Source organism: Grampus griseus, assembly GCF_964374135.1.
Source record: "Grampus griseus genome assembly, chromosome: 14".
Classification (NCBI taxonomy): Eukaryota; Metazoa; Chordata; class Mammalia; order Artiodactyla; family Delphinidae; genus Grampus; species Grampus griseus.
In genome coordinates this window covers 22221951-22241351 of record NC_139008.1, presented here as the reverse complement: position 1 = coordinate 22241351, position 19401 = coordinate 22221951, and the positions used below count along the sequence as shown (strand labels likewise).

At 40.7% G+C, this 19401-nt stretch overlaps 1 protein-coding gene across 1 annotated transcript in view; it reads left to right on the top strand.

Annotated features, from left to right (window-relative positions):
• Positions 1-7490: 7490 nt before the first annotated feature.
• Positions 7491-19401, top strand: part of LOC309832869 (acyl-coenzyme A synthetase ACSM1, mitochondrial-like) — a gene marked incomplete at its 5' end in the record, with an annotated part of 44254 nt that continues 32343 nt past the window's right edge. Inside the window, 2 exons of the mRNA XM_082670883.1 lie at positions 7491-7682; positions 18180-18390. Of these exons, the coding sequence (XP_082527009.1) occupies positions 7491-7682; positions 18180-18390 (403 nt within the window). The remainder of the gene's footprint in view (positions 7683-18179; positions 18391-19401) is intronic.

The following is a 19401-nucleotide window of genomic DNA, read 5'->3' as shown; positions in this document are numbered from 1 at the left end:
AGACATTGGGGAGAACTTCCTAGAAGACAGTTGAGTCTCATGACTGTGTGATTTTGAGACATTCAGAAATACCTTTTGCAGGGGTATTTAAGAAAGGATGGATACCTTTAGGACTGGAGGGGCTAGGTGGTGAAATTCTATGAATTTCTCCAGAAAGTGTCTGGAATTCTTCCCAGGACACAGCTGCTGCTCTACATAAACAGGTTTCTCAAGCGTATTATTTCTAGGGTTGCCCAGAGAAAAGCAAATTGCTTCGGGTATCCTCTCCAGATATATCTCTTCTCTTGTCTCGCCAGACCCTGGACCCTGGCTTCTAGGATCTTTAAGCCCTTCTGGCTTCCCTAGATGTCCCCTAACGTGGGTCTCTGTCACTCGTGTCCTCAGCAATTAGTCACTGCCAGGTAACCGGCACCCTCGTCTTGCCCCCGGCCGGTGAGCCTCCAACAGAGACATCTGTTTTTAGGAAGCCCCCATTCCTGCCTGTCACGGGGCTCTTTTAGCAGCTGCATGGCTGGTGGCCAGCACGTGGAAGGAATAACTCTCTAAGAGTGGGCACGGGGTGCAGGGGAGCGGGCGGGAAGCGCTGTGGCATCAGGGGTCCTCTCCCCATCCGCGAGGATACAGGAGCCAAGGTGGCCTGAGATGCTTTTCCTTTGGTGGGTGTTCCTGGAACACAGTCTGTCTCAGCAGCTTAGAGCCCTCTGATTTCCAGCTCTAGTCTTTGTGCCCGAGAATCCACTGTAAGTCAGCAGCCTGGGCATGAGCCACCCTTCCGGAGGCTAGGGTTCCAGGCCTGGGCCGGAGACTGATTTTCTGTGTGGCCTTAAGCAAGTTACTGTTCCACTCTGAGTTTTTATATTATCCACTCAATGATCTGGAAAGGGTTTTGTTTTTCTGACCCTGTGACTCAAAAAGAGCTGCGTAAGAGGTAACATTCACTGAGATGGCCAAGGGGGCAGGCGGAGTGGGATGCTTCGCTGAGGGGGAGAAGATCAGGTGCTCAGCTCTGGACAAAGCATGTTTGACAGGCCTGTTAGACATCTGAGGAGAGAGGTCAAGCTGATTAGGGTGCAGGAGAGAGATCCAGGCTGGAGACACATGTACGGTCATCGGCAAGGCAGCTGGGGTTCAAGCTACAATACTGGATGAGATCATGTATGGAGTGAGTGTGAGTAAAGGAAATGAGGAGGAATCATTAAAAGAGACTGAGAGTAAGAGGGAAATCAGGTGGAGGAAAGGGCTAAAGGAAGTGAGAGGACAGGACGTACATCAAGCCAATGTGAACTCTGCTTCTCCCTTCCTGGTTGGAGCATGAACCTACTGGCACTAACCAATCTTTAGAAGTCAGGGCTAGCAAGGAGAGTGACAGTCCACAGGGAAAAGCAGTCTGCCATCTCTAGGGGCCGAGACAGGTCTTCCAGGTCTTAGTGCTACAATTATCTGTAGATAGAAGGAGGAACTTACCCTGAAAAAAGATAGTCACCTCACTTGCATTCAATATTACCTCAATATCAGGTTCAAGTTGTGCAATGTCAGAAGAGGTGGTCGTTATATCACATGATAAAAAGTTTGGACATTATCTGGACAGTAATGAACTCAGTCAACAATTTATTTCTAAATGATTAGCTTGGTAACCGAGTGGTAAATGTATTAAAGGAGAATTTGAGAAATGCTTAGAAGAAGAATTCCTTCTTCTTGGAACCTGGTAACTTAGTGACTAAGTAAGGCAGATAGGGTTAAGGCAAGGAGACACAGAAGTGTGATGTCTAGGTGTTTGACTAAGTAAACTGGGAGAGGTGGTTGTAAGACTCTGAGAGGAATAAGTTTGGAGGCAGGAACACAGAATTCAATTGTGGTCATGATAATTTATCTATGCTGTCTATGAAATACTGAGGTTAGTGTATATTTAGTAATCAGCTGCATATTTAAGTTTGAACTCTGGGGGAAGTAAAGATTTTAATGTGGTTAGGAAATTATTGAGAGAGAGAGAGAGGGAATAAATGGAATGAGAGAAACTGTTGGGTGTGCATGAGTCCTTGGAGAACAACAATACTTTAATAGAATAAAGAGGAAGAGAATCCAATAATCAATATTGAAAAGAAGACTCAGAAGAGTCTGATATAAGTGACTCTTATAAGTGATAACAGAAAGGTAGAAGAGAGCAATGAAAGGGCTGATTAACTTTGCTGTTTAATTTTAGCTACCCTTAATTAAAACTTCAGTCCACCAAAAGAGCCAGTCTGCCTACAAAAGGAGAGAGAGGGGGAGGAGTGAGCAGGGCAGGGGCATTTGCTCAGAAGAGCAGGTATATTTTCAGACTCTAAGATCCAGCTTTTTGATGGAGTCATGACTTTTTTCAGTCATTCTTCTCTACCCACCCATGGGCACCATTCTATCGTCCATGTCCCTCCAGGGCCCAGGTACTCTGAAAAGAAGAGGGTCCTGGGAGAAGAGAAACAGAGACCCCTGGGGCTGTGAGCTGGATATAGAGCCTGTCCCACAGTGGGTTTGCGAGGTCCAGATGTCCCAGCAAGCCCCGCAGAAGGTATGACAGAATGTGATATCTGAAACGTGTAATGCAGAAAGGGCCCTACTAGGGTCTATCAGAACTAGGCTGATAGGATCTCTGCCATATTTTGATGCTACTATCTCCCCACACAGTTACCAGGACAATTGAGGCCGGAGAAGATTAGAGAACTCATACCAGCTCTTAAATGACCTAGACCAGGAGTGACTTGTGTCACTTCCACCTGCAGCTCATTGTCCAAAAGTGGAATTCAATAGCCTCACCCTCACTATAGAAGAAGCTTGGACATGAGAGAGACGTGCACATGGAATCTTTAGAGAATTCTACTGTCTCTGAGGGACGAAGGGAGAATAAACTCGCTCAGTGTCCCAGAGCTGGTAACGGATAAAAGCTAGACTGAAACCCAGGCTGCCTGGCCCCAGAGCCTGTCTTCTTGACCACAATGCTGGTATTACAGTTCCACACGGGAGATCTACTGAGATCCAGAGGGCACCTCATGCACTGATCCTCCTGTCCCCTTTCTCTTCTCAAAAGTGACTGCCTCCTCTGCTTGAGTAACAGGGTGTTTTGTACTCCATAATCTTTAGCTCACTATGGCCAGTCAGTCAGCCCTGCCTTCTTACTTGCTCCTCTCCATAAAATAAGAGTCTGTCCTGAGCAAGGATTCACCATGAATGCATCGGCCAGAAAGAGCAAGACCCACCCCTCAGAAGCCCGGCTTGCCCCTCAGCCCTAGCAGGGGTGTTCTAGCTGTCTCCAGCGGTCTTTGGTGGTGGCTTTGCGCAGAGGTATTTTTCTCCCTGGTTCAATGGAGGTTGGGAGGCAAAAGGTGCTGGGAAAGTTGCACCAGGATACTAGACATCCCCCATCCCCTTACAACTCCCCAAAATGGCTCTAGAAGAAAACGAACAGTACAAGCCACTACTTGTGACGATCTGGACTTATCCAATGCAACATCAATGTCAACCCAGTGTCTACATGCGTGGGCCAGGCACGCTGCAGACTTTACATTGTGCAAACCTTTCAGAGATCCCGTGGGACAAATCTTATTAACAACCACCCACTCCTCCACTTTTCAGATGAGAAGACAAAAGTTAGAAGAGGTAAATGGCTTGCCATGGGCCATCTTATAAGTGTCTGTGCCAGCACTTAAGCTCAAGACTTTGGGATTCCAAAGACCCTGCATCTTGCCAGTACACCACACTGTTCCTCTTAGAATTCCACGTTAGTACAAACAGCCAACATTGATTACGCCAAGCACTGTGTTATGTACGTTTCATGAATTATTTCATCTAATACTAACAATGACAACAACAAAGAGCAACCATAGGAAATAGGTGTCACTCTTAGCAATCCCATCTCATAGATAAGGAAACTGAAGTGTAGAAAAAGGAGGTCCACGAAAGTCAAAGAGAGCGTAAGCGGCAGACCTAACGCTTAAACCCAAATCTCTCTGCCTCGGATCACAGGCTTTAACTACTAGGCAACGCTGCCACCTGACTGTCATTGAAACGAGAACATTGGAGACCTGGGACTGGGAGAGGGGAGCAGGTTGGCTACAGAGAACTTGTGAAAGTGCTCCATTTGGCTGTATCTGTTCATTCACACTGCAAGGCCTCCCTACCATAACTGGAGATTACGTTATATAGTTTTTCTAACCGATTTTCTCTCCATGAGGGCTTGTGATTGCTTTCTGACCTGTTATACGTGAGCATCTCCTCCCCCTTCTGAATCATTCAATTCCTGCCAAGTTCTCCACCCCAGCTGTGGCCAGGAACCAGGTTCTGTTGTGTGCACAGAGAGAACTGAACTTCTGATCAGAGAGAACTGAACCCGCAAAGTCCCCATCCAAGACCTAACCCCAGTGTTTCCTAGACAGTACCAGGTAAGATGGAGGTGAATGACAGCTTCTTTGGGTGGGTGGGTGTTTATATGTGTGTGTTTATCTGCCACAGGGCAGTAAAGTATATACTGAACTTAAAATCTGAAGACCCAATTTCAAATTCTGGCAGTGCCACTTACAGACCTCGAGCATATCTTGTAACTTCTCTGACACTTCTTTTCCTTTACTGCAAAATGAGGATGGTGATATCGAGAGAGAGGGCTCAATGGGAATATATATGTGATATGCCTAGCACCGTGGCCGGCACATGGGTGATTGATTTAATGTTAGACAGCTCTGAATGTGGTGGGCTGTGGGAGGAGGGTACCGAGAGGGGTAAAAAAGACCCAGAAGTTAGACACTGGAAAGAAAACTCCATTATGCAGAAGTTTGTTTACAGTATATAAGGTGAATGCCTTTTATTAAAAAATATCTTTTTTATATCTAACATGGAAGGGGCTGGCCTCAGAATTTGCTGGGAGTTAGAAGGCACCTCAGCATTTACTGAGCCCTTATTCTGTATCAGACTCAGTGCTGGCAAAGTGATTTATATTGACTATCTTGCTAATCCTTGTGGAAGCCAGATAGTGGGTGTTACTACGATGCCCTCAAGTTTGGAGACATGAATGGTGGTCAAGATCACTCAGCTGGTACCCAGTGGAGCCCAACCTGGCTCTGTAGCTCTAGGATCCCCTATAACACGCTAAGGATGGTGCCTCATAAAATAAACAGCGTTTCAGTCCAAATGCTTGTGAAATCAAAGCTCTGTTGCAAGAACTCTTCAAGGCACTGTGCACCAGTCATATGGGATTAGGGTCCATATAATGACCTCGTTTTAACTTCATTACCTCTTTAAAGATTCTATGTCCAAATACAGTCACATTCTGAGGTATTGAGGGTTAGGACTTCAACATATGAATTTTGAGGGGACACAATTCAGCCCATAATAAAGGATTAATTAATTTCCTCATTATTTCTCTTGGTGTTGTTTTGGTTTTTAGCCACTTATTAAGGGGTTGTTTGCACTGTCCTTGAGTATTTTAAGGAGGATCCTGCAGTGATGTAAACACCTGTGTATAAAAATAGCAACTGAGTCTGGTTTCTTGCTCTCAGTGAGCTCATGCCTGTGTAGAGAGGTATGTGTTGGAAAAAATAGCAGGAAAAGCAGGTTTTAGAACTAGCTCTGCTACTAAACTTGCCTTGAAACCTTGGGGAAATCCCTGTCCCTCTTGGCATGTTGGCCTAGAATGGGGGTTTTAAGCTCAAATGTCGACAAGAGCTGGATAGGTACAGTAAGGGCAGTAGCAAGTAGCTGTAACAACATAGGGAGTAGTGGAAACCCTGTTGAATTGGACAACATTCCATTTAATTTTCAGCTCCAACCAGTTGGTGCCAGGTTGAAATAAAGGCCCAGTGTTGCCAGGCCTTCTGAGTTTTCAAGAGAAATCTTCAATTCACATTTTAAATGAAATCTCCCAAATTTTAAATATTGGCAATTCAAATTTTTTCCTCCAAAGGATGAGGGTCAAACGTCTGAGCCAGCTGGTTATCTTAGGGTCTTTCTTCCCTTAAGTGCTCTGAGCAAAAGACAGTACTGTTTATTGACAGGCAATAAGAAGGAAGGGGACATACTTCAGTTCATGTGGTCTAAGGATGCACACAGACAAGGAAACTCTAAGGGATGAAGCTTTCCCATTATCTGTCCTCTTTTCTGCAGACAGTAGCAGGGTTCCGAGGGCAGCAGCAGAATTAATTGGGGTTTGGTTATTGCGTCTAAACAGGTTGAAAATAAATTGAGTCAAGTTTTATTGATCTCTTTTATGGGTCTCTTGTCAAACAGTATTATCTTATTGCTGAAACGGGGAGGAGGCTTAATTGTTTGCAGTGATGAAGTGCTTGAACCTCAGAGCTATCTGTGAAGTGGCTTTCTTCTCACAAAACAGAAGTTCTAGCTTAAGCCAATTTTCACAGTCAAACTTCAAGAAGCATCCTAATGAATGAGCGTTCTGCTCCCATGTTAGAAGCATTTGTTGGGATCTGGAGTGGCAAAGAAACTTTATTTCACAGGTCAAGTGATGGATTGGTAATAGCTACCTGGAATGCTGTCCTGGGGAAAACCCCGAGGCCAGATCCCAGTCCAGTAAGGAAGGTGCTGTGATATTAGCCTCCTCTGTCCTGAGTGTGCTGGTGCATATTTGTCAGTATTTTTAGAGTCTCACGTGACAGAAACCCAATCTCAGGCAGGAAAAACTGTTGGCTCATAGAATTCAGGACAGGATATTACCAAGACAGGAGTAGAGATGCAGACGGGCCTCAGGAACAATAGTTCTGAACCAGAGACTTGCATGCCTCTGAGATACTCTCTGCCCCTTATTTCCATGTCTCTGAAATCTTCCTTGTTTTCTTCACTCATGCAGAGCAGTTATCTCCACATGACAGGAATTATAGCCACCGACAGTTTCCAAAGTGTGCATTTCGTGGCTTCCACTAAGGCGAGACTGCCTTATATACCCTTTGGTAACAAGCACACACACAGATTTTGGAGAGGGATTATGATTAGCCCAGTTTGGATTAAAAAATCGTGGGAAATGACTGCTCAGCTCTGGACCAGTCAACTTTGAACAGGGGGTGGAATCATCTAAAAATATGTCAGTTTCCATGAGAACCATACATTTGGGCTCGGTGGGAAGAGAGGTCTCCAGAGCAAGGATAACATGAGGTACAGGACTTTCAAAATGGTGAGTTTCTACCAGAAAGGGGATGACCACATGGCTGCCATCCCAGGGGGTACAAAAAGAGAAGGAGACCCTCAGAAATATGTGCCACCCTTACCTGGTAGCTATAGCCCCTCCCCATCATTTTTGGCCTCATCTGGGAAGAGAAATCCCCACCTAAATCAGTAAGTTGTGCCTTCCAAATTCCAGTGAGCTGAAACAAAGTTATCACTCTAGCAGTTAACCAGGAATGTGCCTTCATTTTGTGGAAGAAGTTCCTGCTCTAATGACCGACCTATTAGCCGTCTCTTCTCAAGGCAGGTGGTAGCCTGAAATTCTGTGCCTGCTTCCTGAGGACTGCTCCACCATGCGATGGCTGATGAAATTCCGGGTCCTCTGGGACATCCACAGATCCCGCTGTGGCTTCTACCCTGCCCCTCAGTACCTGCGTTGCCAGTCTTTGTCAGGAGCTGGAGCCCCAAGATGGAATGACTGTGATACACCTGAGGAATTTAACTTTGCAAGTGATGTACTGGACTACTGGACTCAAATGGAGAAGGTAAGGAGGCACCCATGCTGGGGGGTGAGAACAGGATTAACTTCTTGCTCCTAGTAGGTTGAGGGGCACAGAACTAAGAATGGCTTCTGGCTAAGCTTACAAGTATCATGAAAAGCTTATGTTTTGGGCTTCAATTCTCAGCCTGGACACTTACTCAATTCTCTGAGCCCCAGTGGTTTTATCTGTGAAATGGGGATAATCTCATTTAAGAAACAAGACAGCAGGTGAAAGTATCTGGTACACAGTCAGGCAACTGTGACCAAGTGTCAAGTTCTAATCACAGGTCAGCAAGTTGATGTTGGTCTGGATTCTCACCTTCAACTACTGGAACTGTGAGTGTAACTAGAATTCATCTCATCACACTTGGGCTTGACTTCAGCCTACACCGAGAGGGAGGGTACAGGCAACCTGACTGTGCACATGAACATCTGACCATGTAACAAAATTATGTCATCTGTCTTCCTATGAGGATGGCAAGTACATCTGGAATCTTCCCTATCAACTACCTACTTGAGCGTGTGGCTTTAGGGTGTGTCCAGAGAATCCTGTCCCTGTGGTCTCTGCAGAAAAATGCACGTTCTTGGTTTGTCTTTTACCAAGAGACAGACCAAGAGGGGAGCAGTGGTGACACTAGGAGTTGGGGCAGACAGTGGGTGGTGTTCCAGCTACTAAGTCCCAGCAGGTAATGTCCACATTGTGAAAACCCACTAAACACTGTCTTTGTACAGAAGAAAGAATTCACCTGAGATGGAGTCAGAGAGTTGATGTATTTTTAATTTCCCATGAACATACATTCATATGTTAGTATTCAAAGCTTACATGCCTTTCATAGGGACTTTTTTCCTACCTCCATCTTTTTCCTTTTTCTGAATTTCCATAATAACTCCAAGGAAAATAGAGCCCTCAATTATGGAGAGCCCTTTTTCATGTGCCATGTCAAGCACTTTGCACTTATTATTCTGCTTAGATGGACACTTTAATTATCCCCATTTTCCAGTTGAGGAAACTGAGGTTCCAAGGGGTCAAATAACCTGCAGAATTCACAAACCTAATAAGTGAAGGAGCAGGATTTGGGTCCAGGCTGTCTGATTCTATAATCCACTGTTTAACCTGGTCTCACAATCTGATGACGTCCAAACAGCTCTGCCTTCAGACTACAAACTGACTTTCATCATTGCCCAGACCAAAACTGAGGTTAGACCTTTTGAATCATGAGAAATGGCTGGAGAGGCCATCATTTTTTTTCTGTTATTTGTCTTCATAAAGTCCTTATTAGTTCACACATCAACCCCTGGAGATTATCACCATGTAAATATTTGCCCAGGGAATGCCGCGTCTTTGTTGGGTCATTGTCAGTTCCTCCATATCTCCAAACTTCTCCTACCCCCAGCATCTCCACCCCATTTACATTCATTCTCACAACAGTTCTGATCTCTCTGTTTCCACTTTTCCAATTGCCTTGATCATGATCAGTGTCTCTCTAGTGACGTATGGTGTCTGACACCTAGCAATCCCTCAGTACACCTTTGTGGGATACATTAATTTTGAAACTTGCCGTATGAGCTCTGTATGGATTGATGTTGCTCCCATGGAAGACCTTCTAGAGGGCACGCCACCATAGTCCACTCTGGCTTTCTGGGCCTCCCCTTACAACTTAACAAGTGTCATTCAGAAACTGATCCGTAGCCTAATCAACAACACAACCCAAACCATAACAAATAGAATTTATTTTGACTCAATTTTCAACACATTTTACTTATTAAAAATGTTAAGTTAGAAATCCAACATTTTAATGTAACTTTTTTTTAGCATAAGCCAGGCAACATACGTCCAGGGGTGGAATATAGTCACTCATTCAGGCCACCAATTTATAACCCCTGACTATCCTTGGGAATTAAACCCTATATTACTCTAGGCTCCAAGGATACTACACTCCAACTGATTCATGGAGCAGTCTCCCAAACCTATTCATGAGAGGTCACGTTCATGTCCAGAATCATTCATTCTGTCTCTTTGATACTGCATTCATTCATTCAGTTAGGATTTAATGAGTACCTTACATGTGTTTTCAGGATACAAGTTTTTTACCTCTTCGGTTAGAATTACTCCTAGGTCTTTTATTCTTTTTGATGCAATTGTAAATGGGATTGTTTTCTTAATTTTTCTTTGTGATAGTTAATTGTTCGTGTATAGAAATGCAACAGAACCCACACATTTCAAACCTGTGTTGTTCAAGGGTCAACTGTATTTGCTTTATGCATTAGGTGCTCTTATGTTGGCTGCCTATATATTTACAATTGTTATATCTTGTTGGATTGATTCCTTCATCTTTATGAAATGTCCTTCTTTGTCTCCCGTTATGCTCTTTGTTTTATTATTTTATTTCTATTTTTTAAAATTTATTTTATTTATTTATTTTTGGCTGTGTTGGGTCTTTTTTGCTGTGCGCAGGCTTTCCCTAGTTGTGGCGAATGGGGGTTACTCTTCGTTGTGGTATGAGAGCTTCTCATTGCAGTGTCCTCTTGTCGTGGAGCATGGGCTCTAAGAGCACAGACTTCAGTAGTTGTGGCTGTGGGCTGCAGAGCGCAGGCTCAGTAGTTGTGGTGCCCAGGCTTAGTTGCTCTGCAGCGTGTGGGATCTTCTAGGACCAGGGCTTGAACCCGTGTCCCCTGCATTGGCAGGTGGATTCTTAACCACTGTGCCACCAGGGAAGCCCTGCTCTTTGTTTTAAAGTCTATTTCGTCTGATATGTGTATTGGCACACCAGCTTCTTTTTTTTTTTCACTTCCATTTATATGGAATACTTTTTCCATCCCCTCACTTTTTCAGTCTGTGTATGACTTTAGATCCGAAGTGAGCCTCTTCACAGGATATAATGGGTCTTTTTTTTTTATCAATTCAGCTACTCTATGTCTTTTGATTGGAATATTAATCCATTTAGATTTAAGTAATTATTGCTAGGTATGTACTTATTGCCATTTTGCTGTTTTCTGGTTGTTTTGGTAGTTCCTGTTTTGTTCTTCTTTTTTTCCTCTCTTCCCTTGTGATTTGATGACCATGTTTAGTATTATGCTTGAGTTTCTTTCACTCTTCTGTGTGTGTACCTATTATAGGTTTTTGGTTTGTGGTTGTCATGACATATATATATATAGTTTTTTTTTTAAGTTGATGATCTCCTAAGGTCAAATGCATTCTAACCACCCTATATTTTTACTGTTCCTCCCCATGTTTGTTGTTTTTGATGACATATTTTACATATTTTTCTTTTGCATATCCATTAACTACTTATTGTGGGTATAGATGATTTTATTTCTTTGCCTTTTAACATTCTTACATAAGTGGTTCCTGATCTTGGAGAAGTGGCCTAATGTAGGAGATGTCCTATGGGCCCAGCAGCACACTCCCCTCTGGTCACCAGAGTTATATGCTCTAGGGTTATATGCTCCAGGGTCCCCCCCTCTGTGGGCTACGTGGGCCCTTCTGTTGTGGCATGGCCAACTACCGTGGGTGCACTGGTAGTCAAGGCTGGCCCCCAGACTGGTTGGCTGACATTTCCTGTCTCACATAGTGGTTGCCAGCCTGTAGCCAGGGATGGTTCCTGATGTGGCTGGCCATGTGGCCTGGGATGTTCCAGGGCTGATCTTGGCCCTCTGATGGGTGAAGCTGGATCCTGGGATAGCCGGCCATGGGGTTGGGGCACCTGGAGCTGGGGTTGGCCCACTGGTGATTGGGGTCATCTTTAGATTTAATTTAACCCTGAAATTCCTTATTTATATTCCAGAGTTGTTGTTTTTTATTTATTCATTCAGTACATATTCAACAAACATTTACTATGTACCAGGTGCTATTCTAAGAGCTTTAATAAAGAATTTAAAAGTTATCACTTTTTTTTATTGTTTTATTGAGTTATAATTAAAGTATAATTATCAGTGTTTTCCTAAAAAAATAAAAACCAGCAGTTTTTCAGGTCAAACTCAGCATACTAGCATGCATATCGAAATATTTAGACATAAAATCTGGGGTTTTCATTGCAGAAAAGCTTTTAGTAAAGGATTTAATTTTTTTTAATAGATAGGTTATTAAGATTTCTATTCATCAACTTTGGAAAGTTAAATTTTTTTAGCAATTTGTTCATTTCATTCAAAATGTCATAAAGTTATTTTTTGACATAAAGTTATTAATATTTTTATTATTGCTATTTTAATGTCTGTAAGATTTGTAATAATGTACACTTTTTATTCTTAATATTTTTAATATGTTATTCTCTTTTTTTTTCTTGATAAGTCTTCCTAAGAGTTTACCAATTTTATAAATCTTTTCAAAACCAGTTTTGGTTTTACTGATATTCTCTATTGTGTATTTGCTCTCCATTGATTGATGCCTACTGTTATCTTTATTATTTCTTTTCTTGTATCCTCCCTTGATTTAATTTGTTATTCTTTTTTTAGCTTCTTGAAATGGAAGCTTATGTCCTTACTTTTAAGCCTTCCTTCTTTTCCAATATATGCATTAAAAGTATAAATTTCCCACTGCGCACTCCTCTTAGGTACATTATACAAATTTTGATATGTCATATTTTATTACCATTCTGTTCTAAATATTTTTTATTTGCCTTTTGATTCTTCTCTGGCCCATAGATTACATAGAAATGTATCGGTTAGTTTCCTGATAGTTGAGGTGGGTTTCTCATTGTCTTCTTGTTAATGATTTCTAGCTTAATTCCACTGTGGTCAAAAAGTATACTCTGAGTTTTGAAACTTCTGGAGGTTAGTAAACATTCCAAATGCAATGGAAGAGAATGTGAGTTATATCATTGTTGGGGAAAGTGTTTTATCTATGTCAATTAGGATTTAAATTCTATGAAATCTATCATATTCTATCATTAATTTACAGAAATTATAGAAATTCTACTTGTATTTCATTTTAATTAAAAATAAGGGAAATTCACATAAATTCTTATGTGTTTTAACATTCAGAAAGAATCATCTCATTCATCAATCACATGAGTAATTGATCTACTTTTCCAATTTTCCTTCTTTATATTTTAGTTAGAGATTAACAAGGAGTAGCTATGTAGGTTTTTGTTTATTTAAATCAACTGTATTTATCTATAATTTACCTAGAATACAATTCACACACTTTATATGATAGTTTAATAAGTTTTAGAACATTTCTACCACCTCAAAAATTTCCTTTTGTCCTTTCCTAGTCAATACCCACCCATCCCCACCCTGAGCCCCAGGTAGACACTAATTTGCTGTCACTAGTCATTATACTTCTCTTTCCTAGGGTTTCATAGAAATGGAATAATATAAGATGCACTCTTTTGTGTCTGGTTTCTTTTACTCAGCATGTTTTTGAGATTCATTCATACTGTCTTGTGTATTACTTCTTCATTCCTTTTTACTGCTGACTTAGTGTTTTATTTTTTAGATCTATTTCTCAATTTTCAAACCTCACTGCATAAAACTTTAAATCTCATATCCAGTTTAAAGGTTGTGTTTTATCTTTTGAAAACATGCTAATCTTAATATCACATTATCAGATTAATTCTGAGACCCCAAACCATAAATGCTTAAGCAATATCTTCTTCAAGTTGCAAGAGTTAGGAGTCTAAACATTTGTCTGAATAAAAACAAAAATTATTTTTACCTTGATACGCCAAACTTTCTATCATTTTGTAAACTCATACAGAAATATTATATAGTCTGTTCCCCTTATATAGACAGTGCACAACTAGTCATTTATACTTGCTAACATTCCTTAATCTGTTGGAGAATATTTCTTTTCATAGCACTGATTTTTCCATAGATATGAATATATGTATATACATATATCTGTGTGTGCGTGTATGTATGTATATATGTATATAATTCTTATCTCAGGTGAGACACACTCTTTTGTTCCAATCATATGAGGCAAAGATGGTAGGATTATGTTTGCACATATGTGGGAAATAATTTCTGGTAGATTATACACCAAACAATTATCAGTGTTGACCTTCAGGGAATGAAAGTGTGATGAGAAACTTGAAGAAATTTTTCTGTTCAGAAGAAATTTTTCTGTTAGTAAGATTGTGCCTTGTGTGAACTTTTACTCTGAACATGCTTTGTTTGGGGAATTAAAAAAACTTTAAAAAATCGTTTTACTTGGGGAAAATAAAAGACTTGATTTAAACCAGAAAATGAAAGTTGTCCATAAACATTTAAAACTGTTTACATACATGTGTATATGTATGTCTTGTTCACCATTGTATCCTTTTGGTCTAAGAACAGTGCCTAAGAAATAATGAGAATTTGGCAAATATATATTGAATGAATGAATGGATACTATTATATAAATTTGGTTTTAATGTAAATATGGTGTTGCTTTTCTAAATTGATATTGTATTATAAGATTTCTACTGCAAAAATATTCTGAAAGTTTTCTTGATTGGTTTTATCATATTCCATCACATGGAAGTAACAATTCTGTCGAAAGCATATAGTTGAATTCTGGGTTTTTTTATCCATTTTGCCAATCTAGTTCTTTTGATTGGGGAATTTCATTCACTTACATTTAAAGTAATTACTGATAAGGATGACTTACTATTGTCATATTGTTAATTGATTCCTTGATGTCACAGTTTTTGTGTCCCTCAGTTCATCCCTTACTGCCTTCTTCTGTGTTTAGTTGATTTTTTGTAGTGATATGTTTTGATTTTCTTTTCGTTTCCTTTTGGGAATATTCTGTAGATAATTTCTTTGTGATTACCGTGGGGATTACATATAACATTCCAAATTATAACACTTCATTTGAAACTAATAACAACTTAACTTCATTCACATACAAAACCCTACTGTTTTCCGGTTCCCTTGCACCTTTCTATATTATGTTATTGATTTCACAAACTATATCTTTACATATTGTCTACCCATTAACATAGATTTATAATTATTTTTTATGCTTTTGTGGTTTCCATACAGTGAAAGAATAAAAAGTGAAGTTATGAACCAAAATTATAAAAATACTGTTTTTATATTTGTCTTTGTATCTATCCTTATTAAAGAACTTTATACTTTTATATTTAAGTTACTCTCTAATATCCTTTCATTTCAACTTAACTCCTTTTAGCATTTCTTGTAGGGAAAGTCTAAGGATAAAGAACTCCCTCAGTGTTGTTTTTTTTTTTTAATCTGAGAATGTCCTAATTTCTCCCTCATTTTAAAAAATTATTTAATTTATATTGGAGTATAGCTGATTAACAATGTTGTGATAGTTTCATATGCACAGTGAAGCAACTCAGCCATACATATTCTCCCTCATTTTTGACGGACAGTTTTGCTAGATATAGAATTTTTGGTTGACAGTTTTTTTTCTTTATCACTTTAAATATATAATCTCACTGCCTTCTGGTCTTCAATCCACTGGTAATCTTATTGAGAATTTCACCTGATGAGTCACTTTTCTCTTGCTGCTTTTAAGATGCTCTCTTTGTCTTTGTCACCTGTAGTTTGATTGTAATGTCTCTCTGTGGGTGTCTGGGTTTTCCTACTTGGAGTTCATTGAGCCTCTTGTATTTGTCTCTCCATGCCTTTCCTCAAATTTGAGAAGTTTTTAGCCATTATTACTTCAGATAAGTTCTATGCTCCATTTTCTCTCTTTTTTCTCCTTCTGATAGTCCCATAATGTGTATATTGGTCTATTTGATTGTGCCCCATAAGTTTCTTAGGCTCTGTTCATTTTTCTTCTTGTATTTTTCTTTTTGCTCTTCTGACTCAATAATTTTAGATGACTTGTCTTCAAGTTTATTGATTCTTTCTTCTGCCTACTCTGTCTACTGTTGAGTCCCTTTGTGAAGTTTTCAATTCAGTTATTATATTTCTCAGCTTCAGAATTTCTGTTTGGATCTTTTTGTAATTTGTATCTCTTTGTTGATATTCTCATTTTGTGCATATATTATTTTCCTGATTTGCTTTAGTTCTTTGTATTTTCCTTTAGCTTTTTCAGTGTATTTAAGACAATCATTTAAAAATCTTTGTTGGGGGGCTTCCCTGGTGGCGCAGTGGTTGAGAATCTGCCTGCCAATGCAGGGGACACGGGTTTGAGCCCTGGTCTGGGAAGATCCCACATGCCGCGGAGCAACTAGGCCCGTGAGCCTAGTTGTTTTGATTTTCTTCTCGTTTCCTTTTGGGAATATTCTGTAGATAATTTCTTTGTGATTACCATGGGGATTACATATAACATTCCAAATTATAACACTTCATTTTAAACTAATAACAACTTAACTTCATTCACATACAAAACCCTACTGTTTTCCGGTTCCCTTGCACCTTCCTATATTATGTTATTGATTTCACAAACTATATCTTTACACATTGTCTACTGAGCACGTCTGGAGCTTGTACTCCGCAACAAGAGACGCCACGACAGTGAGAGGCCCATGCACCGCGATGAAGAGTGGTCCCTGCTCGCCGCAACTAGAGAAAGCCCACGCACAGAAACGAAGACCCAACACAGCCAGAAATAAATAAATAAATAAATAAAATTAAAAAAAAAAAATCTTTGTCTAGTAACTGCAGCCTATGTCTCTTTAGGGTCAGTTCCTGGAGATTCAAGTTGTTACTTCAAATAGGCTGCTTCTCTTTTTCTTTGTAGACCTTGTGATCTGTTGTTAAAAATTGCATATTTAAAAAAAATAGCCTCCTCTCTCAGTCTTTGCAGCCTGGCTCCATGCAGGGAAAGACCTTCGATAATCTGCTCAGTATGAAAACTTAAGGTCTTCTCTGGCATGTGTCTTTCCTGGTCCTGTGCATGTGCTTTTTTTTTTTTTTTTTCCTAGTTTTGTCTGCTGTTTAAAGTTTTAATTTTCTTAAAAGTCTCCTTAGGGGGCTTCCCTGGTGGCGCAGTGGTTGAGAGTCCTCCTGCTGATGCAGGGAACATGGGTTCGTGCCCCGGTCCGGGAAGATCCCGCATGCCGTGGAGCAGCTGGGCCCATGAGCCATGGCTGCTGAGCCTGCGCATCCGGAGCCTGTGCTCTGCAACGGGAGAGGCCACAACAGTGAGAGGCACGTGTACCGCAAAAAAAAAAAAAAAAAAAAAAAAAAAAGTCTGCGGCTTCTGGGGGACTTAAATATTCTATTCTTTTTTGTCTGTAGTCTCTAATCCCTAGGTAACCACAGGTCTGCAGTTTCCACACACTGTGACATTTGCCACTGTTTTAAGATACCTCCAATATGCCATCATACCCATCTGAGCTCCAAGTCAGTCAAGACAGAAACCAGTGCCTAAGGCCGCCTCCAGACTAGCCAGAACGTTGCACACAAGTTTCAATCTTTTTCATCTATCCCAGGGGAGGGGCTGGGAATTGGGTGGCTTCCTCTGACTACACTGTACCACATCAGAGAGCGGGTGGTGCAAGAATAAGCAAAATCACCACAAAATTTCTTACCATTTTGATTATGACTTTTTATTGTTTGGGCATTTGTTGGTTGCTGTGGGTTTGTGACTCTTTTCTAAATTCCTACAAAGCCATCTTAGTCTATTGTTGTTTACTTGATGTTTTTGTGAGGGGGAAAAAGGCCCTGGAGCTTCCAAGACTGACTTCTTGCACCTCTTGAGGTACCTAAATTTAAAAAATAATTTCCCGGCTTCCCTGGTGGCGCAGTGGTTGAGAATCCGCCTGCTAATGCAGGGGACACGGGTTCGGGCCCTGGTCTGGGAGGATCCCACATGCCGCGGAGCAACTAGGCCCGTAAGCCACAACTACTGAGCCTGCACATCTGAAGCCTGTGCTCCGCAACAAGAGAGGCCACGATAGTGAGAAGCCCGCGCACAGCGATGAAGAGTGGACCCCGCTCGACACAACTAGAGAAAGCCCTCGCACAGAAACCAAGACCCAACACAGCAAAAATTAATTAATTAATTAATAAAAGGTGTTGTTATTAAAAAAAAAAAAAAAGACCTGGCACAGCAAAATAAATGAATAAATATATTTAAAAAAAATAATAATTTCCCCAAATATTTAGGAATTAAATTATCCTCTTTTATTTTGTTGTAATAACAATAACAGCAGTAATTTTATTGAGCACCTACTATATTCCAGGCACTGTTATACACACTTGACCTTTTAAAATAATTAATTTGAACTTTACTACAGGCTAGGTAGTATTATTATACCCTTTTCATAGGTGAGAAAACTGAGGCACAGAGAGTAACCTACTGTCCATGTGGAACTAAGACAGACACATGGGGAATAAAATTGTAAGTCTTCAATAAGTAACATGAAGGCTCTTCATGGTTTTATGTGAACTAAGACGAGGGGGTTACAGTAGACCAGAAGATGTTGGCTGGATCACACCTCCCCCCAACTTCTCTTGGCGCTATAAATGCTTTAAAATGGGATCTCAGACCTTGAGCTACACTCACAGTGGAATGTGACTGTGGTAGTGGATTGGCCACATTAGTGCCCCTTTCCTTTGAATCAGGAAATAACATGTAGCATATGATCCTAACCAGGAAGGCAAGAGAGGTCCAAACCCAGCCCTGTGGTGGGTGAATAATCAAGGGGATGAAGTGAAGTGGAGTTTCAGAGAGATGACAGACTTAACCCGTCGTGCAGCCAACGTCTTCACACAGACCTGTGGCCTCCAGGAGGGAGACCATCTAGCCTTGATTCTGCCTCGAGTGCCTGAGTGGTGGCTGGTGATCGTGGCCTGCATCCGAACAGGTCAGTGACCCAAGCAGACCTTTGGGCTCACCTAGAGCCACTTTGTCCTGAAATGCTAGGTGTTTTCTCTTCCCCCCAATTTTTATTCTTAACAGTCTTTCTTTTTCTCAGACTCACTCAAATATTATTTTACTCCTTCTCATCCACTCTCTCCCTTATACTCACACCCTCTCAAACACAATGTCATAATTCTCGCTCTCTCTCTCTCACACACACACACACTTTCTCTTACACGGTCTCAGACACTCTTGCTTCTTTATAAGATTCATCAATTGTTAACGTTTTGCCATATTCGAGCCCTCTCTCCCAGTGAGTCATTTAAGAATCAGTTGCAGACACTGTAACACCCATAAACACCAGATAAACACTGCAGCATGCATCTGCTAAGATCCAAGACATTTCCTTCACATAACTACAGTAGAGTTATCACACAAGAAGTTTAACACTGATGCAATAGAGTTACCTGATATACATCCATCATCAAAATTCTTCGATTCTCCCAATAATGTCCTTTATAGCATTTATTTGGTTTAAATCAAAAATCCAATGCATTGCATTTAGTTGTTATATCTCCCCCGTCTCCTTTAATCTAGAATGTTTCTCTACATTCTACGCTGTCTACATGACGATGCCAATTTTGAAGCGTCTAAGCCAGTTGTTTTGCAGAAGGTCCATCAAAATGTGTATTTCTGACTCCTTCTTCATGATTATCTTCAGGTTAGACATTTTTAGCCCAGGTACTAGGAGGGCACTATTGTGTCTTCCTTGGTGCCTCACATTGGGGATATATAAAGTTGGTTTGCCCTAATATCATTGATATTGTTTTATCACTTTAGAAAGGTAGTATCCACCTTTGTAGAGGTACCTTTTCCTTTTGTAGTAAGTAATCTGTCGTATAATATTTATGGGACTGTGTGAATATCCTGTTCCCCAACTGTCTTTCCCTTTATGGTTTGAGAATCCACTGATGATTCTTGACTGAATTGAATATTTTAATGGTGGTCTTTTATT